General features: G+C 45.1%; 1 protein-coding gene across 4 annotated transcripts in view; it reads left to right on the top strand.

Moving 5' to 3' along the window:
* CLIP2 (CAP-Gly domain containing linker protein 2) overlaps positions 1 to 23,020 on the top strand; it is a 705,753-nt gene that overhangs the window by 485,135 nt on the left and 197,598 nt on the right. For all 4 annotated transcript variants that reach the window (XM_069614741.1, XM_069614743.1, XM_069614740.1 and 1 more), the window contains one exon: positions 16,938 to 17,135. In XM_069614741.1, coding sequence (XP_069470842.1) covers positions 16,938 to 17,135 — 198 coding nt within the window. The remainder of the gene's footprint in view (positions 1 to 16,937; positions 17,136 to 23,020) is intronic.

Genomic DNA, 23,020 nt, shown 5'->3' on the forward strand with positions numbered 1-23,020 from the left:
TGGAATCTTTGGTCTCTCCTCTTCTTAGCTCCTTTCTTGAATCTTCCCCCTTTTTTTACTCCTTTTAATTGGGCCTGCGCCTGGGCCGAGGCACTGAATCTGTCCTGGTATCAGTAATTGATGATTTGATGTGGTTGGTGAACCGGGGACGGGGGAGGGCAGTTGGTGGAGCCCTTATTCTTTTAGATCTTTTGGTGGCATTTGACACCGTGGACCACCCTACCCTGGCCTCTCGTCTCTCTTCCGCTGGCCTATCTGGTCAGGTTCTGGCCTGGTTCTCTTTTTTTCCTGGCGGTACGTTCACAATCTGTATCCCTGCTGCCCTTTCAGTCCCAACCAGTGCCTCTATTATGTGGAGTCCCTTAGGATTCCTCGTTGTCCCCCACCATGTTCAACATTTATATCCAGCCGCTTCTTGGCATCATCCATGCACATGGATTCCTGTGCTACTCCTATGCCGACGACACACAGATTATTCTGTGACTCAATCTGTCACACCCCGATACGGCTGGTTCGGTTTAGGAGTTGCATGGGAGCAGTGGGTGGATGGATGGCCAGGAAGTGGCTTAAGTTGAACAGTGAGAAGACAGAGGTGGTGATGGTCGGCACTACCTTCTTTGTTCTGTACTCCAGAGTTCTGGCCTGCTACTCTGGGCCCTTTCCCCACACCTGCCTTGTCAGTTAAAGAACATTATCACCTCAAGTTGTCAATCGCCTGTCAAAAGTGTCACTTCAAGTTGCGGACCCTGCACAAGGCCCTTTCATATATTCCCTCTAAATGTCATGCCCCTGTGGTCTCCTCCTTAGTAATAAGTGGAATTGACTACTGTAATGAGCTCTTTGTGGCCCTACTGCACTACTTGCTTCGCCTTCTCCAGCTGTTGCAGAATATGGCAGCTAGGACTGTGCTTCACCCCCCGCACTGTGCCCTTATGACTCCTATTATTAGGGAGCTCCACAGGCTTCCAGTTGAGAAACGTGTGAGGTGCAAGTCTCTGTGTCTGGTGCACAGAGCCTTTTACAAAAAAGGGCCAGAATATCTCCAGGTGAAGTTTTGCCCATGCATTCCCCTGAGAGCATTGCGCTCTCAATCCTCTCTGACTATTGAAGTTCCTAGGATTAGGCTCTCTCGCGTTGGAGGCCGTGCTTTCTCTGTGGCTGCCGCACGGGCATGGAATTTTCTCTCTCTCTCTGCCTGCGTGCCATTGAGGCCTATTTTTCCTTCTGTCATTCTGTCAGGCCTTGAAAACCTTTCTGTTTTAGTTCCCCGCTTATATTCAGCTTGTGTGTACATTGTTTGGGTTATAGCGCCACGATGCCCTCGGGCGACCGATGCACGTTATAAATGTTGATAACATAATATAATGATGGGCCAGAACTAAAACAAATCTGTCAACATAACTTGCATACAAAAACTCAAAGAAATTAGGGAGGAAATGGATTTAAAGAAATTAAGGTTACATCCAAGTTAAAGTTATACTCTACAAATGTTTGGGAATGCGAAATGTATGGTTCAACATATCATTAAACACTATGACATAAACTATGGCAAACTCTTTGTTCCAATGTGGATTTAAAAATCAAAGAGCTGAACATTTTCTGCATTTAGGTGCCTGCCTGGAGACTTTGGACAACATCAGTGGAGAGGGGCAGGGGGGGACATAAAAAAATATATATATTTTTTTTATTATTATTAAACGTTGATATGGATGAAATAAAAAATCAACCTTTCAACGTATAAATACATGGTATCAACACAATTACAAAATTTTAAAATATATAACATAATATTAAAATAATATACAAAACATTTAAAGAAATGAGGATTATTTCAAAGAATATCCTCCAAATGAAACATTCTTATTGACAACTCCAATTACTCATCTCTGTTTCAATATTCTGTGACGCAATTTACACTTCAATTATAGAATTGTCTTTTAACTCCAGTCTACAAAGAAAGTTAACAATTGCATATGGAATTGATTTTCTTTCTGTGTTAAATAGGGCTGTCCATAATTGCATTTCAGTTAAGTTCACATGATCTTCAAAATAAGATTTAAAATAATTACATCTTATCGATACTAATGCCTCACAGTTTGTCAACAAATGCTGCAGGGTTTCAAATTCACCTTTACAAAATCGACAGTTTGTATCAGATGATGATATTCGTTTCCATCTACACAGTATTTCTTTAGTCGGCCACAGGTTTACTCTAAAGTGCAAAAGTCTGCACGATGGTTTTGACTCGGCGAATGTAATAGATAGGAGGCTGCTATACCATATCTTTTCAGCAAAAACGGATTCGAATTGAATTTTTTATAACGCTGACAATGGGTTCTGGTTTGAATCCAATCGAACTCATGCAGTTTTTGTTTTGCTTTATTCGGATTTTCAATAAGTAAATCAATTGAAATGTCAGCATTGTGCAGAATTTTTAGAGCTCTCGATCGCCATTGTTTTGCAAAGACATTATTTGATGTATTTATGTAATTGGATATTATCAATAACAGACCATTATCACCATTACTCATGAGGCATTTTCTAAACAGAGTAGAGATTTTACATTTATATACAGTGTGGAGTGAAATGAATCCTAGCTCATGTCGAATTATTGGGAGAGGTTCTGACATAGGTAGCATTAACACGTTCTTCCAATAATGGCCCTCTATTTTTGCCCAATATGAATAGGGTTTCCAGCTTTTAATTTCTGCACCATACAAAACGACTGGAGCCATTTTTGTTTTGTAGTACAGAATTAGAGGCTAATGGAGAATTTGCAGAACTTAGCCCTAATCACTTTAGTTTGGGATAGGGCTGTAGTCACTTTGTTTTTTAAGGATGCTTCATAAGGAAGATCTTGTGGATGATTATTTATGGACACTCCTAAATAAATGTAACTTGTAACGGTCCGTATAGTAGATTTTTGCAAGGCCCATACATGATGTTTTGTTCTGTTTCCTATTCCCAAATTGCACCACTTCAGTTTTAGATGTGTTTATAGTGAAATGATTTTTTTTCACGTAACTCTCTAGGGCAGGGGTCTCCAACCTTTACGTTAGCTAGAGCTACTTGTAGTGGAGGTCAACAGTGGAGAGCTACTAGCGGGCGATATCGGGGTGGGGATATTTATAAACCTCTGAATTTTTACCAATATTTTTTTGGCCCATTATTTCCTCTCTATAAACAGATGGAATAACATATGCCTTCACCATTATATTAAGAACTTCAAAAACCTCTTTGTTGCATTATTATTTATTAGTAGCTGTCTCAAAAAGACAGATATTTGTTGGACTACCACACAAATATCCTGTAATTTTTGTGCCCTTCCTTTGCGCTTTATGCAGGCTTTCTACATGCTAGCCACACTATTGTTTTCCAAATGTGCATTTCACACTTCCATAAATAAAAAAGTTCTTTCCAAATTGAAAAATGCTGCTTGCATTCACTAGTTTTCGTTTAAATGTTTTTCTGTCAGACACCACACATACTCTGTTATTTGTGTGTCCCTCTGTGTTTTAGCACAGGTTATATTCATAAAGATGTTATATGCTTGTCAAACTGGTTAATCACAAATAAATGCTTCTGTTGTGCTGACAGCATTTTTTAGGAAATTAAACTGTGGGTTCATGGGTGCCAACTTTTGATTTTCACTACAGGGGCAAAAATATCCCCACCTCCGTCCTGAATATAAGTAAGCAACCAGCCCAGCCCAACCCATACCTTGGCCAAACACATTTTATAGCACTTTTCTATGCTTTCAGTGCTATGCGGATGACACTCGGCTCATGTTCAGGCTACCCTCAGCCACCTCTTCTCCCTCCCTCATCTCTGACTGCCTGTCCGCCACCCAGGAGTGGTGTGCCGCCAATGATCTCTGCCTTAATGCCAGGTTTTCCAATGAGGAGATTCTCCTCATTGGAAAACCTGCTCCCTGCTTTCCTGTCGCTCTCTGGCCGGCCTCCCTTGGCCCTCCTTCTGCTCCCATCTGTGAGGCTAAAAACCTTGTGGTCATCTTTGACTCCACACTCTCCTTCTCCCCTCACATCTCTGACATCTCTAAGAAGGCACACTACCAGCTGCACCTCCTCAGGTATTCTTCCTTTCCTCTCCTTCCCCCAGAAGCTCACAGTCGCCAGAGCTCTGGTTCTCTCTAGGCTGGACTATTGCAACAGCCTCTTTATAAATCTGCCTGATATTGAAACTGCACTGGTCACCTGCACTGGTCACCTGCTAACGCCCCCTGCTCTCAAGTCCATGCCCCCCACCCCAGTCGCACACCTGCACTGCCTTCCTGGCAACCCCCCGCAGTTAGGGACTGTTCTTTACCCCTACAGTTCCACCACTAGCACTTGACACCTGATGTCTGCACTACCGTTGAACTTGCCACCAGCTGGCCGGACGCTACTTATTATTTATTTATTATCCCATGTACTGCACTGTCCCCTTCCCCTCGCACCCGCACTTTCCTCCTTCCCTCTTCCCATGCACTTGCGCGATCTGAATGACACCTGGCCTAGTAGGATCATTGTCTGGCTTCTCTCGGTTCCGCTTCCCTTGCCTCGTCACCCCTTAACACTTATGCTATGATACGGCATTTTGTTTTGAATATATAACCTCTCATCACTGGTCTGGCAACCTGCTGAGCTACCCTGGTAGGCTTCTACTGAACAGCCTGTCTATGGATCGCTTAATGTACTAAAAGTGTTTTTTTGAAACAAGCCACATGAAAGAAATTGCACCATTTTAAAAATATTATTTTGAACATTTCCAGGGGAGCAGCAGTGCTACTGTGATATTTTCATTGCGTGGTCACAATGATCCTGCCCCAGCCCCTCTGACATCTCTGGCAAACAAGAGCATCTTGCTTAAGCAAGATAGTGTTGGGGGCGCACAAGGCCAACTCTGGTACTACAAGCAGCTTGCAGGAGCAGAACGTGATATTGACATCTGTCAGAGAATTTACCAGCAGTTCCATGTGGCACAGCAGCCAAGCTCCCTGCCTGCAATTGGGACGACCGGGGTTCGGATCCTTATCAAGGAAAATAGACGCAAAACACAGCATTGAATAAATTAACTTAAAGTGTTTATTTTTCAGTATTTCCAGTGCGGGCGACTGAAGAGGCTCAGGCGAGCTACTAGTCGCCCGCGATCAACTGTTTGGCGACCTCTGCTCTAGGGCATTTAACATCATCCGTAAGCCTCGCAGAGTTTTAGATATTATAATCATATCGTCTGCATATAGTAATATATTAATGGGTATACATTTAAGTTTAGGAGCATCAGTCTCAACACCTTCGAAAGTAGTACTTACATCAGCAATATAATAATTAAATAGAGCTGAGGCTAATAAGCATCCTTGCTTTAGCCCACGGTCAGTCTTGATGGCATCAGATAATAGACCGTCACGGCTTAGTCAAATTTGAATGGATGTATCAGAGTGAAATTCATATAACCATTTCAATATAAACCACAGGCATTTATGCTGTATCAATTTTTTGAATAATAATTCAGGAGGGACTGAATCGAACGCTGTTCGAAAATCAATGAAAGCTGCATAAATCGGTTGATTTTGATGACGACCCTCGTAAATGATGGCATTCAAGGTAAGTAAATTAATGGCTGTCCCTAATCCAGGTATAAAACCTGTCTGAAATGGATGTCTTAAATTAAAAGCAGAGAGCCATTTGTTAAACTCGCCCAACACCAATCCCGCAAAGATCTTTCCTGGGCAATCAAGCAACACGATCAGTCTATAAGATTTGGGGTTGCTCCTATCCCCCTTCTTAAATATTGGGAGAATATACGATTGATTCCATTAAGGAGGAATTGTACCAGTACTCATATTTCTTTTGAAGATTTGAAATAAAATAGACGACCAGGCTTCTGGATTTTGCTTCATCGTGCAGTTATGAAGACCATCCGGTCCTGCAGCCCGGGATCTACTAAGCTTAGCTATACAGCATTTTATGTCATCTTTATCAAAAAAGAAGTTATGATCAAGCAATAAATCATTAAATTTAATGGAACATCCTGGAAGTGGGGTTTGATATATTGCACCAAAATAGTCAATCCAAGTCTGCTTCGATATAGGTTTTAACTGAGCTGAAGTTTGTGTATTTTGTACAGCCTCATTCAATAGGGCCAGATCCTGCGTGTTGATTTATGTTTAATCTGGGCCATCATTAATTCCCCGTCCTTTTGATATCTAGAGGCTTTCCGACTCTTTATCCATCTTTTATATTCTGCTTTTAGGGCCTTCATCTGGGGCTGTCTGCTGATAGCAGGCATATATTTTAAATTCCTCAGGTCTTGTCTTAGAACAGCCTTTCTTTGCTTCAACTCAATATCAAAAGCATGCAGATGTCTGTGGTTATTCAGACCACCGCATGATTTTTTTCTGTACAAATCTTTGCCTTGAGGTAGTATAACAGCCTTCTTCTAACCAATTATTACTCGCGTTATTATCAATGAGTAGTTGTTCAAACTTATTTAATTTAGATTCTGTCCACCTTATACAAGACCTTAAGTTGTTAGTCGTTATATTCATAAGATCTATATTCTTATACACCAATGAACAATCTTTAGGCCATTACCAAGATAGACACAGTTGCTTATGATCGCTATGCTCAGATGTTTTAATTACTAATGATGTCGCTAAATTCATGAATATAACATCACTGTAAATATAATCAAGATTGTCCTCTTGCGAGCCTCTGTGCCACGTTGAAACTGGGGGGATATCGCCCATTATGGTACCATTTAGCATCACATAGTTCCTGCTTTGCATCAGTGACTTCCATTGAAGCTCGTCCACAGTATAAGATTTTGCCGCTGGCATTAAATGTAGATTTAGGTCTCCCATTACTAGAATATGATGAACAGTCGAATCAGCAGATGTTTCATCTAGCGTTAAGTTAAGTTGCTCAAAGAAGTCTTCCGATGATAAATTGGCCTGACCCCAATATATGTTTATAATAATTATGGTCAGTTTGCTTCTTTGGAGTTTGACCTTCTGTATATAAGGGGTGTTGGAGATGTATGAACTACTCTTGAAATTCATGGTTTTTTTAGGTGCTATTAAGAGACCTGCCACAGGGCGGCCTCTTCTGTTGCTTATTGAAGGAACCGTGAAGAAGTCAAATGTGTCCCATATCAGGGGGTGTCAATTAACCAGGTTTCTTGCAAAACAATAATATCATATGCACTTAAATCATTTTCCTTAGAATTGACAAAATGCCTGTGACCCCTCGTGTTCCAAGAAATTAAAGACACCCGCTCATTTGGCAAGAATTGTTACAGTCTCCTGTCATAAGTATGTTCGAACCGGAGATTATTACTGTTACCTTCAGATATATTCTGATGTCTTATATATTCTCATATTTATTGGCTCATGTTGGGGGCCTTCTAGAGTGTTTATCTCCACATCATGTGATATAACAAATCAAAGGTCAAACAACCGTACTCTGGCTTCCCATCTTATACCTGCAATGAGTCCAGATTTGACAAATAATCTTGCCCCTGTCAAGTTATGATCATCAATAAATTCCACCAAATCGATATCTGTTGAAAGTAGATTTGTTAAACTTGGTATGTCTCTACAGATGTTTAGTATGCTGGCTCGATTGAAATCATATTGACCAAAGGGGTACTCTCTACATTTTATCAACAGTCAATGGCAGTTCTTGTATTGCTGTCGATTTAAATTAGAAGAAATTGGTAATTTACCCCTGGATTGAACCAATTTCGTTGGACCAGAAGTCATGGTCACATTCTTTCCAGAGTTATTCACGTTCCAGGGATTAGTACTTTGAGTACACCCTATTTGCAGGGAGGGAAGGCCTTTCAAGAGAGGTGTTAAGAGGGAATTGGGAACCTTCTGATTTTGTTTTTCAGGAATCATGGGGGAAGGAGCTTGTTTTCCATTCATATATTGTGCAATCGATTTTTTGATTTCATCTCTGATTTGCTGAATGTCTAAGGTGGACAAAACCTCTTCTGGCAGTTCATTAACTGGATTGCTGATGTTATCAACCTTATTTATGTGTGTATTTCCCAAGTCAGGTATCACAACCTCTCGGTGAAGAGGCTTAACATGGGTAACACACGTCATCTGCAATTGTTTTTCAAGGTCAGGAGGAGTCAGAACCTGAACGTCACCCATATATTGAGCAATTGAGAGCTTTATCTCTTCTCTCAGATGCTGCAAATTGGGAAGTGACACGCTCGCTACAGGAACAGGCACCTTATTCAATGGCAGACGGTCAGACACCTGTATGGTGGCATGTAAAGGCATCTTGGCTTGATCCACCATACTCACTATGTCATTCAGCCGTTTATATTCCAGTACTAAGTCGGCAGCAATCTTCTTTTTTTTACTATCAGATTGAGGCAACTTACTCGCTAGGGATGTTCCCACTGGCACTTTAGTTCTGGCCGGGTTAGTCAATAACTTGATAAATCTGCGAGTTTTAGATTTTTGAGAAGCCATTTGAGAGGCCTTTGCAGACTGAATTTTTCTCTTCCCTCTTTTAAGTGATTTAACTGCCAAGTTAGGCTGAAACGGTTGTGTTTTGGTAAAAAAAGTGAATGGATTATGAATCTGCACAGGTTCTATCTCATTACCTATTGACTGTGCCTGATCCAATGGCTCCAATGTTGGTGTTATTATTTTCTCCTTAGCCAGTTTCACATCTTCCCCTTTATCCCCCGCCACTTGTATGGACTCTGGGGTGGACAATAAATCCAAAGTAGTTGCACGCTCAGATTGTTGGTTACAATCAAGACTTCCCTTGCATCGTAGGTTCTTATTACTTGCTATGGAATACGAATCATCCAATTGTTGTTTCTGCATAATCAAAGTTGTTAAAGATGTAAGTGATTGATTTTGAATTTCACACATAGACTTTGTTAGCAAACTTTCTTTCAGTACCTGGGTCATTAACTCAGATTGTAATACCATTTTTTTGCTCCAATACTTCATATAGACATGCTACTGTGAGAAGAGCAGTATTCATTGCACTGAGTGTATTATTAAGTGCAGGGGCTTCTGGGAAGGAGAATCGTTGGGAGTTAGTGTCTTGAATAAAGAATTGGCGATCTATCGCCAGTTCAGTAAATTTAGAACGACGGGGAGTTGGGGCTATAAATGAAATGGAGTTGTTCAATGAGTGAATATCAGATTTATCAAACATGACCGGAGATTTAGAAAGGTCATGTTGGACTCTTGAGGTTTCATTGATGTGAATTGTTTGTCCTATAGTCTCCGGCACTACGGTTGCATGCACAGTAGACTCTTCCTGTAATTGAATTAAGTCACCTGAATTTGAACATATATATAAAATCTCCTCAGAATCGGGAGTGTTGTTGTGAGACAGGTTCATAAATTCAATAGCTTCTTCATCAATTTCGCCTACAGCTGTTAGCAAATTGTAGGCTTTACACAATTTGTGTTGTGCTTGTATTGAACAAGGGGGTTCAGCCAGCATGATTCTATCCCCCTGTAGATCTTGCATAAAGATTGCTTCGCCTGATAGAACCACTGATTCCAAAATGGAATCAGATACTTCTTGACCTTTAAGGGGTATGGCAACATCAGCTGTACGGGGAGCAATTATATTAACCACCCCAGGTACAACATATTCAGCATTTGTAGTAGAGCCCGTCGGGGCTGAATCAGTGGTTTGACCCCTCAAACTTACATTGGTCTCAGTTGGTTGTTTGTTTTCAGAGGTACAAAACTTTCTAATGTCAGTTGACAATAAGAGTGAGCGTTGTTGTTTTGCAAGAACGCGTAATTTATGGACTGCTGCCGGTAAATTGTTTTTAGCCAATGGACATACCATGTTTAGGCCGTCATTATTGACATTATTAACAAAATCAGCCGGCATGCCTGTCTTTAAGGTATATACTTTAGAAGACATATTCCGCAATGGTAGGGCCACACAAAACGAAAAAAACGTAATTAATACAATATTATAGTACTACCTCTGCCCCCGCGCTCTCACGCGTGACAGCGAGACAGCAGCGACCACACTTCCTCGACCGCACTTCACGAATGCGCGGATTCGGCTGTGATAAGGAAGTCGGGAAGAAAAGGCGGGGCAAATTTCCCTAAAAACAACTGAAATAACAAAGTGAAAGGGTGCGCTGTGCACAATTGCTCATTACTAACGTGCACAACGTAAGCACGTTTAACTTAATACAACAAAAGATGCCTAATCAAATAATGTCCATGTTACGCATACCCAGCTGATTGACCAATTGGATGGCTCCTTTCTCGTGTAGGTGGGTTTTCACAAAACACCAAATCCAAATCCTCTGACAAGGAGCTGGGAGCAGCGAGACAGCAGCGACCACACTTCCTCGACCGCACTTCACAAACGCGCGCGCGGGGGGGGGGGGAGACATATTCAGATCCTGGACTAATGCAGAAACTTTGCACCCTGAAGTATCTGGCATAGAAAGTTGTGCCCTGACTGGTAAGGTGTGTCTCTTTTCCCCTGTGGCTAACCTGCAGCTATACATGCAGGAAAGGGCATGGATGTGGACTAGGGAACTGCTGCTGTATATGGGATACACTGCTCACATTGGGCAGATAAAACGACACATGGAAAAGGGAAAGAAACAATCCTGAAGGGAACAGGAGGCAATATATGAGGGCATTAAACCTCCAAAGCCCCTTTGGCCTGGTTAGATAGTGGAAGATCTGCGTGCCCACTAAAATCAGAACATTTTATATAGTTTGAACCTTCACTCCTGCCCTAGTTACTCCCCTGTCACAGCCAAGGGTCTCACCTCGACCTCCTGAAGAGGTACAACAATGAGTGAAAATGTACCTTTGGATAAACAATTGCATGTGTCGAGTCTTCCTAGTAATTGTTAATGACTCATTTGTAGTACAATGGTTCCATCTCCCCTCATAGGTGCCACACCGTCCCCGTTAGTAATTTAATTTTCCAAGAAAATGATCCGAATCACAAAGTAAACCCCCTTTGTTTTTAAACTGCGTAGTATTCCGGTATCTATCTGTAATGTTGTACACCTCTGTAAAGCGCTCCCTTATGTATCTGTATTTGTGTTTACCTCTGTAAAGCACTGCGTTGCTTCTCGAAGCTAGGTCCATGCTCAATAATTCCATAATATTACTCATTTTCCCATAATGTCTGCTTGTTAAACATTAAAAACAGGTTTTTCTTTTATAGCACTTCAATATTTGTCATATCATACAACAATCTGCATGGGTATGACAAACTATTACAAGCAAGGTACCTTATCACACTTTCTTTTTGTGGGTATCTTGAAAACTCAGAGGAGATTCTTTTGGGTCCCACACCGTTTTGCATTATGGTACAATCAAAGGGTTAATGTTGTGAAATGTTGTCTTTTACATTTTTAGTTATAAGTATGTAGTGGACTACACACGTTTAAACTTCAGCCTGGTCTGCAGTAGTGTGATCAAGAAAATTCTCTGATAAAATAAATGTATCTTTTGTAGTTTTCAGGGTCTCCTACCCTTGGTCCACATCGATATGGTGCAGGTCCACCCTGTCAAGAAATCCTAGCTACACCACTGCCTGAAATAGAGCCCAGAGGCACTGTTGACAGACATACATGGCACATGTTATGTTATGTTATCTTCATAACATAACATAACAGAGATGATCGCATTTTGTTATTCCCTGACCTGTGTATGGAAACCTTGCTAAGAAGACCCTCGTCAAAGTGAGGAATGGCTTTGAGGCGTTGGTGTTGCAGGTGTCGCTTAGGTACCCATGCAAACTAAAAGTTGATCATAAAGGCAAGATATGCACCTTTGCCCAAGAATCAATGGTGCACCCAGACCTTGATAATATTTATGGTGATATGTGACATTTGACATCAGCTATATTTGATTTTGGGAAGCTATTGCGTGGTTGTAATTTATGATGATGGGTGATGAGGGTGCAGAAAAGCCATTTCAAACATATCTCCGAGAGGGGGATATTTGTGTTTGAGGGGTGTAGTTTTTGAATATTCTGTGTTTACTTTTTTGGAATATGTTTAGCCTGCTGCTACGTTATGCCCTTCATTGATTTCAATTTTAGGCTGATTATTGTGCATTTTACATTTAATCTGCGATGTCTAGAGCCTTTCCAACATGGCTGACCCCTTTCTCGTGGTTTGTAGTGCCTCCCTGCAGCTCTGCCTGCCTGCCTATGATTGGTGCAACTGCCTTACATCAGCACTAATCAGGATAGCTGGCAGGCGAATGCTGGCCCACCTCCAAGGCTCGATCTAAGGCGCCTGTTCATTTCCTGTTCAGCGACGGTTTGTGGGGTTAACCCCCTCCTATGCCTGTGCCGTCTGTGTCCCCCCTATGTTGCCTTGTGCAGCGGTGTGTCCCCCCACTCACCCTCCTTTGTCCCGTGCCGTCTGTCTCCCCACTCCCCTTCTTTGCCCCGTGCCGCTCGTGTCCCCCCTCCTTTGCCCTGTGCCGCTCTCCTTGTCACCTCACACCCCTCCTTGCCCCTTGCCGTTCTGTGTCCCCCCTCCGTTACCTTGTGCAGCTCCTTCCCTCCATTCCCCCCTCCTATCTCCTGTGCCGTCTGTGTCTCCCCACCCCTCCTTAGCCCTGTGCAGCTCTGCCCCTCTCCCCCCTCCTTTGCCTGGTGCAGCTCTGTGTTCCCCCTCCCCCCTTTCCTTTGCCCCGTTCAGCTCCCTGTGGCCCCCCACACCCCCTCCATTGCCCCTTGCTTCACACTTTCCCCTCCACCTCCCTGCTACCCACTGTTTCGCACTGTGTTCCCACCCACCCCCCTGGTTGGCCCTGACCTTCTCTTCACCTTCTGGCATTGTCATCCCCCTGCTCAGCTACCTCTCTATGCTGTCTTCTTCTCCCCTGCCAAACCCCTTTCTTTCCGTCTTTCCCCCTCCCCTTGTTTCCCCCCCTCTAGCACTTATGCTTCGCAAATATGTCACCTGACGTGTTTGTTAACCACTTGTCTGTTGCCCCCCATCTTTTGGTTTCCACACCCACCCTCCCCTCCTGCACTATCTGAATTGTCATCAGACCTAGTAAAATAGCTTGCTTGTTTGTTTCCTCCCCCTCTCCCTCATTCAAACCCCCCTACTTCCCCTCCTCCTGTTAACCTTCCGGCACTACCTCAATTGCTGCCAAGCATAGTAATGTAGCCGATTGTCTGTCTCATCCTCTTGCCCTCCCCTCCTCCCTTCCTTACCATTGTCATTTTGCACTTACTCTTTCATTTAAGTCCTTGACCTATTTGATTGGAGCTTGTTTGTCTCCCCCCTTCCTCTTATGTCCCTCCCCTCCCCTTCCCCCTCCGGCACTATCTGAATTTTCGTCAGACCTAGTAAAATAGCTGCCTGTTCTGTTCTTCTCCTTCTCCCTCCTTCCAATCCCCTCTTACCCCCCTCCTCCTGTATACCTTCTGGCACTACCTCAATTGCCGTCAGGCACAGTAATGTATCTGCTTGTCTGTCTCATTCTCCCTCCCTCCCTCCCCTTTGTCCTAGCACTTTCACTATCTATTATGTCTGTATAGGCTGTTTATGATAGTTAATTTTGTTTTTCACATTCTGAATGTATCAAGGACTGTAAGAAGGTACATTGTTTCCTTCTCCCTTGTTCCCTCCCTTCCTTGAAGCGCTTTGAAACACATAGTTTATTTGTATAGCGCCTATACACAATCATATCACCTTCAAGGTGCACCTTGGTAAACAAAAACCCTTGACACAAGGATATCTAATGTACACATAAGGTTCAAAGTTGCCCTTCGACCGACTAGGTGCTCTCTATGCACCCTAATATCAGGTTGTGTAAAACCACCCCAAAAATCTTACATGCTCAAAATGCTCTTCATTCCAATATCAAGAACCATACCCGCCTGGAATGCCTTATTTCCCTTATTGGCCCTGGCACTATAGTGGGCAATACTGGTCATATGCTTCCCTCTGGGCACCCCATGATGAACCTCCCTCGTAGGGCCCACTAGCTAATCTCTGGGAGGCAATACTATATACTGAAAATAAACTTAGTCAGAATCAGCACAGAGGCTCAGTATAGTGTCCTCTATTTCTCCAGGGTCACCTTCAAAGTGGCCTTGCACACCATTGTCTCGGGGAGAAGGTCAAAATGTTCAAAAGTCCTCCATTTCTTGACAAGCCCGGGTCCTGTTCTCTCTTAATGGTTTGACAAAATGTGGTGGTGAGTGCAGGTTGGCTGACAACAAATGCAAAGAACTGAAAGTCAAATGTGTCTCAATTCTCCTTGGGGTTGTGCAGGGTCTCCCCCGTCACTCAAAATCTTTAGGAACATTATCTATCTTGTCCTGCCTTTTTCATTGCATGCACCTTTAGGTGGCTTGCATACAGTGGGAATACCTTGTTCCGGGTCTCTGGGTCAGAGTGGTGATCACCAACTGGATGTTGGTTGAATGTTGAGTTGGAGCAGGTCACTTACAAAGGCTCAGAGCAGTTAGCAGGCCGGAGAGCACCCCCAACACTTTCACTGGCATCTTGCCAGGTCTCTCACCACCTCCCTTTCCCAGGGTCCTAGCTTACTCTCTCTCTTCTCAATGTCTCACCACACGCTTGTACTTTTGATGCCCTCCCTTATTCAATTATTCTATCTTTGTGCATTACCTGCACCTCCTCGATGCTTCACAACCTACTCATTCCTCCACCAGTCCCAGGCTCCCCTTCCCAATCTCAGGCTTGACCATTCTCCACATTACAAACTTTTTTTCTGGGTCTAACATGCCCATCTTCTCTTCTCCGCTATCACCTTTCCATACTCTTCTCTTCCTACTTGCCTGCTCCTCCACATCTTCTCATCTCCTGATGTTCTTCCTCTCCCAGCTTATCACTCTCCTCCTCTTTCATACTCTGGAAGTTTCTCCTCTATCTTCTCATTCCCCTACTCTATACATCTCGTTGTTCCTCCTCTGCTCCTCGCTACTCTTCACCAACTGCTCCTCCTCTTTCCAACTCCTGATGTGTCTTCTCTCTTCTCACCCTCCTCTATTCTCCAGTACTTGGCTTCCTGTCTTCACTCGACCTGCTTGCTCTCTCCTCCAGCCTTCTCCAAATTAACTCCTTTTCTAAACACAGACTCTGACCAGAGTCAACGTTCCCCTTTCAAAGAACTGAAAGGGTGATCATTGTCATATTAATGTGGGTGGTGCTTGCTCGTCACCACCCATCATCCTGGTGTGGGACCTTTGGATTGTTTGAGCTGGACTCTAACACCATTCCCTATAGGATTCCCCAGATCCGTGGATCTCAGCTTTACCGCTCCATAGACTGAGGAATTAAGTGTGGGGGCCTGCATGTGGAAATTAGTCTCTTCTATTTTCACTGCACCGAGCAGTTCGCTCACAGTGGGTCACCACTGCTCTGCCTCATCCCTCTGCTCTGTACTTGCTTGCTGCACAGGATAGCCTTTTCACACACTATGGCCTATAAGGTGTAGTGCGAGCAGAAGCTTTTCCTTGCTCATGATTTTCTTCTACCTTCTCCATGTTAATGATTGCGCTGACCTTATCAGGTGGTGGTGGTAGTGGGTCTATTGCTCAACCAAAAACTGCTCTTAACTTATTTTGCACGTTTTTCTCTCTCTAACTTTACCACCAAAATGTAGATGGTTGGGTCAGGCAATATTGGAGGGGTGGAGAGGTTACAGGGTTCGTGGGAGGGATTGCCGTGGGTCTCCTCCCGCATTCTGTAGTGAAACATTTGAGAAGAAAAAGAAATCGAGCATTTTTTCAGCAACAGACATAGCTCCATGGTGGGTATGTCTGGGTAGTGGACATTCTGCCTGCTTTTGGAGGGGATGGACACATTTCTCTGTGGAGCTTATATTTTTGATTTTCTACAGGAACCCAAGGTGCCTTTTTATTGGTGATCCCCTGCCTCGTGTTTGTGGCATGATTGGGCAGCTGGGGGATCCTAGCCATGCTGCCCCCAGTCCCACCATCTTGCAGATGGGGATGGCATCTCATCTCCATGGTGACTCCCTCCATCCATATCCAGGGTCAGGAACAGGACTTGGTTGCACATGGTACTGACTATTTAACGGTCCCGTCAAAAACTTGAGACTTTTCTAAACTCAAATGACTTACCTGCAAACCACACCTTACCTACCTTTTCATGAGATATGAAGCATATTTGTTTTACATACCTCTGTGTTGACATGCCTTTATTCAATAATACCTTAGTGCCCTGTATTGTTGTCCTCTTAGTCCTTCCTGAAAGCTAGTCAGCATTGCTTGAAAGCTAGTCAGCATTGCTCGACCACAGCTCCCACTAGATGGGCCTTGGAAGCTGAGGGATAACCTTATTGTCTGGGAACTAAAATTGAATGTAAAGCCACAGGATGACGGCTCCAAAGGAGTGCGACTTCAAGTGGCTGTAGAACCAAAGGTAAGCAGATCAAAAAGAGTGCTGTTCCAGAGGACCGTGGCTCCAAAGGACTGTAGAGCCAGAGGATTGCAGATCAGAAGGATTACAGGTCCAGGAGACTGCAGCTCCAAGGAACTCTAGTCTCACTGGACTGCAGTTCCAAAGGACTGTGGATCTAGAGGGTTGAAGATCAAGAGGGCTTCATTACGAAATACACATTCGGGATTTGGCCTTACGGATCTGCAGGTCCCCAAAGTCTCAAACTGATGAGCCTCATTTAACAGCCCTGTTTTCATGAGTATGTTAAGGAGTGAGAGAGGAGTAATATAACTAAACCAGACCAACCAGTAAGTAAGAACTGGCTGTAGCAAGTGGTCATAGGTACACCTCATATCTTTCAATTTTTTCTGATTCTGTGAGATGATTGGAAGCATAGACCACATACAAACTGTAAAATTGAACTGTAATTGTGTGTGTGTGTGTGTGTTCCACACTGAGGGTTGCTCATCAATCTGTGCAATTGTTGCCTCCTCTAGCTCACAGAAACCTCATCCCGTTACGCACGGAAGATCTCTGGCACCACAGCCCTGCAGGAAGCTCTGAAGGAGAAGCAGCAGCACATCGAACAGCTTTTAGCAGAGCGAGACCTGGAGCGAGCAGAGGTTGCCAAGGCCACTAGCCACATTTGCGAGGTGGAGAAGGAACTGGCCATCATGAGAGCACAGCATGAAAAGGTGAGCTCATAATCTTGTCCCCTTTAGGGAAGGGAGTTGGGAATGAGACAAAGAGAAACTTATGAGTGTGTAAATAGCATTTTGTGTCTTTCAGAGAAATTACTCCCAATGCCTTTTAAATATTCTAGAGCTCCGCCGATTACCTTCCCCTCCGATGGCTCTGAAGTGGGAATTAGACAGGATCTCTGAGAATGCTTAAATTAGTTGTCTGAAATTAGTTTGATTTTTCTACAAGTTACTTATCTTTCAAAAAGCTGTAGCTATTTATATAACTTGCTAAAGCTAAACAGCAAATTAGTAACAAGACTCTAATGTTAAATATATACGTTCAAAACGTCAGTAACTTTTTGTTCCAAGCCTATAAAACTCATGCTGAGCTAACCCCGTTAAATGATTGATAAACCATGTGACTCCTTTAAGAAATCCGAACTTCTAGCACCCAAACAAATGTGGTTATGTCTGACGTAACGCTCTCCTGGAAACCACCCACTTCTTGCACGCTCTTAGGTACTCCAGCCGCCTCTTTCAGCCTGACGATCATGCGCTCTTGATGGCCACGTCCACAACAACATACATCAGAGTACACGCAGTAGAAACACACAAAACGATTTACACGTGAGGGTGTTGCTGTGTAATTGTGCATGGCTCCGAAAGGCAAAGTAACTGAAGACAGTAGAATAGCAGTGTTGAAAATACTAGACACTCTGTTAAACACAGTTCAAAAAAGTATGAATTCAGCTCTGTCCAGCACAGAAAAATCTATGCTGCGCAGACCAGAAGTGGCGTACTGACGTTGCAACGTCAGGACGCAAGTGAGAAAATAAAAGATCGAACTGCCTGCCAAAATAGGACAGTCCAGTCCGAGCAACATAACAGTGTGGGCATGTGTTAAAATGCTCAACCCTCCCTGGGCCTGGCTGGCAGCATACCAGAGGCACAGTGGAAGGTGTCACACTGGCGACGAGGCATGGGCCCGAACCGACGTGCCCGGAGGTCACGCACAGATCAGTGCGTTTGCAGTAGCGAACAAAGAGGAGTGTGCTGCTCGCCCCGCTCTGACATATGGAATACCGGCAAAGGACTCATGCCGGTGACGTGGAGGATCAGGCCTCCCCAGAGCAAGACGTGCGCTGGTCTCTCCCTTGCAGCGGGCGGCATCCAGGGTGAGCCCTCACTCCAGGGATCCAGCACCAGCATCAAACTCAGGCACCATAAGTTGCCACAATGATCCCTGGCTCTGGAAGCACACCCAGCTCAGGGCACCTGGCCAAGTCTACCCTGGTGCCAAGGGGACACATTAGAGACACAAGGTGAGCCAGACACACCAGGCTCACGTTTGCCGAGTGGGGGAGAAGCGCCAGCACCCACAGCGCACCATAACCCTGGGAACATCAACTGACTGACACAAGGGAAGGGCCCCATGGCTGCAGCAACGGTAATGGTTGGCCAGTGCAAATAGAGCTAAGCAGTATACCACAAATCCAGCACCATGTCAGATGAGCAGCAAAACCCCGTCCACCAGCCTCAGTGGTCCTGGGTCCCCGTGGGAACCTTGCAGCCCACAAGAGGTGTGGTCAGACAGGAGCACAAGGCATGACTCAGCACAGGGGGAGTTCATAAAACCATTTGATCCATACGCAGAAGGAGCCGCCCTCTGGTGGGAGCTGTGGCTACAGCAGTTTGTGTTCCACCTGAAATCGAAGAAAGTCAATGTAGACGAGGAGAAGCACCCGCTGCTCATGCTGAACCAGGGCACACTGGCTTTGCAGCTTTTCAACACACTACCAAACAGATGCCAGGAAGATGACTACCAGGCAGCGAGAACTGCCCTCAACGGGCAGTTCAGAGTCAGACCCCAACTGAACCCCGATTATGAACAGTTCCAGCTAAGCCTGGTAAGACAATCAACGTCTGAATCCATCAACGTCTTCCACACGAGGATCTGTGAACTAGCCATTGGCTACGAGTTTCCTAACAAGGAATTCTTGGTAGGACAGCAAGTCATTCATGGAATCTCGTCCGAGAAGCTGAGGGACATTCTGTCAGAAACATACCCTTGGAAGACATTCTAGAGATGGGGCACCAGACGGAAAGGACAGACACCTAAGTGGCAACCAGGCAAGCAGCACTCAGCCGTTTGCCGATACAGATGCTGATCAGCCCACGGCTAACATGGCGCACTTCCATCCAAAAGAGAACCATGAGGAATTTTACCAACACGGCTGCCATGTACACAACACTCTTGCAAGTGGTGCGGGGGAGCATGGCACTGCAACAAACCCTGCCCAGCTATCAGGGCCACATGCTGGAAATGTGGAAAGCTCAACCACTTTGCCTCAGCTGCGGCCAGTGGCGAGACAGCCAAGGGTCCCACTCAGGTGAACAACAAAGACCGAGAAGTGGTCGTCAGGCTAATCACAAAGGGACGGCCAGAACAATAGAATGTGAAGTAAGCACGAGAAACAGCGACAGTGAAACAAGCTAACAATTCGAAGATCAGTCACCCTCAGAAAAACGCACCAAGCGTCGGAAGAGACGGAGCAAGAGAGTACATCTCATCTCTGCGGTAGTGCCACACAAGAAGACTGAGATAACAACATGCAGATCCCAGCTAATCTGCACAGTGCTCATGAAAGGTGCATCGACAAAAGTGGTCCTTGACACCGGAGCCACGGTCAATGTCGTTGCACTGGACAAGACAAAAGCAATGCCCACCAAAAATGCTTAAAGAATCGAACGGTCACACTCCACATCAACCCCACCATTGAACCAAGAGCTGTCTGACACATGAGGGTCCCCTTTCACATGCAAGCAGCAGTGGAGGAAGAGCTGAAAAAGCTGGAGGACCTCTGCATCATTGAGAAAACGACAGGACCCACTCCCTGAGTATCCCCAATGGTGGTTACAAAAAAACAAAACAACCGAACGCAGTGCGAATATGCCTCGACATAAGGCTTCTTAACCAGGCGATTGGATGTGAACGACATATCACACCAACTAGTGATGAGCTAATCATAACAGGAGCAACAATTCTGTAAAAACATTCTGTAAAACACTGTAACTGCTGTCCCTATAAATATATCATGTAATTTATGTAACCTGTATATTTCAGTACCTCTTGTAACTATGTTGTAAGAAATGCCCACAGATGCCTCCGGGCTGGCAGTGCAATACAAATAAACAAATCAAATCAAACAATGTTCAGCAAGCTGGACCTTTGCTCCAGCTATCACTAATCCGGCTGACAAAAGAATCCAGATACATAACCACTTTTTCATCGCATCTGGGACTCCGGCAATATCACTGGCTCAACTTTGGCATTTTGTTGGTAGCCGAGGTCTTTCAGATTGAGATCTGCAAAGTGTTGCAAGACCTGCCCGGCACCACAAATGTCAGCAACAACATTCTTGTGTACGCCACCTCTGAAGAAAATAACATGGGCCTAGCCGGAGTACTGGCACGACTAGAGGAATCCGATCTGACCCTACATGCCAAAAAATTTGAATTTGGCAAAACAGAACTTTCTTTTTTTGGCTACGTCTTCAACGCAAAAGGACTGTCCCCTGACCCAGCTAAGGTTGCAGACGTTAAAAATGTCCGTCCACCAACCACAGCAATGGAGGTATGAAGTTTCATGGGGATGGTCTCATAATGCAGCTGTTTCATACCTGACCTGGCCACAGTTGCAGCCCCGCTCCGCCAACTGACAAGGGAATACGCTCCATGGATATGGGGCCCAGAACAAGATGAAACATTCAGGAGAGTCAAGGACTCCCTCTTGACCAACACTACCATGGCATTCTTTAACACCACTCGAAAACTGAGATGCTGGTGCATGGCAGTCCTGTAGGCTAAGGGCTGTCCTCACTCAGATTGAACAAGAGGGCAAGACACACCCCATGGCATTCGCCAGCCGGGCAGTGACTAAGACTGAACAGAACTATGCCCACATTGAATGAGAAGCCCTTGCCATCCTCTGGGGCTGCCGACACTTTCAAGTATATCTGCTAGGAGACCATGCAACCGTCTACACAGACCACAAGCCAAAGGTGGCCATATTTAAGGGCTCTGCATCACACCCACCAGCAAGGCTCGAACACTGGATTCTCCAGCTCCAGCCATTCGACATCGAAGTGATGTATCTTGCCAGAGGAGACAATCGGGCAGATTACCTGTCCCGGCACCCTTAATCAGCAACGCCAGCAGAACGCGATGACACACAAGAAACAGATTAACACATCTGACACGTTGAGTGTGCCGGACTGAAACGGATGAAGCTGGAGGAGATCATCAAATGGAACAAGACCTTTTCCTCCAACGAGTAAAGGAGGCCATCTTATCGGGAGACTGGAGGAATCTGCTAGGGGCGACAACTAACCACACAGCCGCAGCCCAGGAATTACTGCAAAACATACTGAGGGTGCGACATGAACTCTGTCTCCCCAGAGGGCATCATATTGAAAGGATACAGCATTGTCCTTCCCTTGGCACTTGAAGAGCGTGCATTGTGTTTGGCTCATGAAGGCCACCAAGGTATCATCAAGGCAGAGGCCTTCCTCAAGTCACGGGTGTGGATACCCAACATGCAGCCATAAGTGATGGCATTGGTGGGGGTGTGTGCGGCTTGTCAAGCAACCCAACGACAAAGAGCCCCGGAACCAATTGCAAACTGCCCACGCAGCCAGCAAAGATGGGACGTGATCAGTCTGGAATGTTGCTCAGTTGCCAACAAAGTGTACCTAGTAGTAGCCATTCATGAGTTCAGCAGGTATCCCGAAGTGGAACCACTGAGGTCCACTGATGCAGCATCCATCATCACTGCCTTGGTAAAGATGTTTGCTGTCCATGGCATACCAAACAAAGCGATAATGGCCCACCATTCAAGGGCAGAGAACTACAAAGCTTCCTAGAATGCCTGAACATCCAACATCATTGAATCACCCCATACTGGCCGCAGGCAAATGGGATGCAGAACGCTTCATGGCATCATCGAACAAGGTGGTTCGCGTTGAAAGAGACTAGCAGGCCCTGTGGCTTCCGAAGATCTACAGATTTCTACAAGTATATCGACAGACACCCCAATCATTCACTCATGTCAGTCCAGCAGCCCTCATATTCGGGACCCTCATACAGGTGGGGCTTCCCATACATCACAGCTGGACTGTTCCAGAAATTGACCAGGAGCTAATCGAGATGGACCAGCAAGCCCGGAGCAACAGGGAGAGCTGAGCTCGGCGAGCTGCCTGAAGCAACCTAGCTCCCAGAGACGTGGTGCTGCTGAAGAACCGGTTCCCCCAGACCAAACTAGCCCTTCCATTTGAGCTGACCTCATGGGTAATCACCAGCAACGAACACGGAATGGTAACAACCCAACGTGAACACGAGTCAGTGACTAGGAACGCATCCCATTTTGAGAGAGTGCCACCCACGATGTGGAAGGAAGCTCCACTTCCTGACGGTGAGCCAGGCTCCAGCACAACTGATTCCCTGGAGATGCTGAGGGGAACGAGAGAAGGCGAGGCGGAGGAGCCCCAACTAGCCCATGTGGCCAGATCCCAGACCCGGCAGGTCCGGACCGCGAGCCACTTGAGAGCACCGTAACTCCAGTGCTGCCCCCCTGAGAAAACAAGTCCAGATATGCGGTGAGAGAGAAACCACAGCCATGCACGACCGGCCAACTGTAAGCTAAAGTGATTTAGTGCTTGGTGCAGTATTTTCATGTTCCCTGTAGTACACGTCCAATGTTTGTCTTTATATAAGTTGGGAGGGATGTAGTGTAGAGAAAAGGCTGAAGTGCAGTCCTGACGTTGCAATGTCAGGGCGCAAGTGAGAAAATACGAGATCGTACTGCCCGCCAAAACGGGACAGTCCAGTGCAAGCAACAT

This window comes from Ambystoma mexicanum, chromosome 9, assembly GCF_040938575.1.
Source record: "Ambystoma mexicanum isolate Mex_15411 chromosome 9, UKY_AmexF1_1, whole genome shotgun sequence".
In the NCBI taxonomy this organism is placed as follows: Eukaryota; Metazoa; Chordata; class Amphibia; order Caudata; family Ambystomatidae; genus Ambystoma; species Ambystoma mexicanum.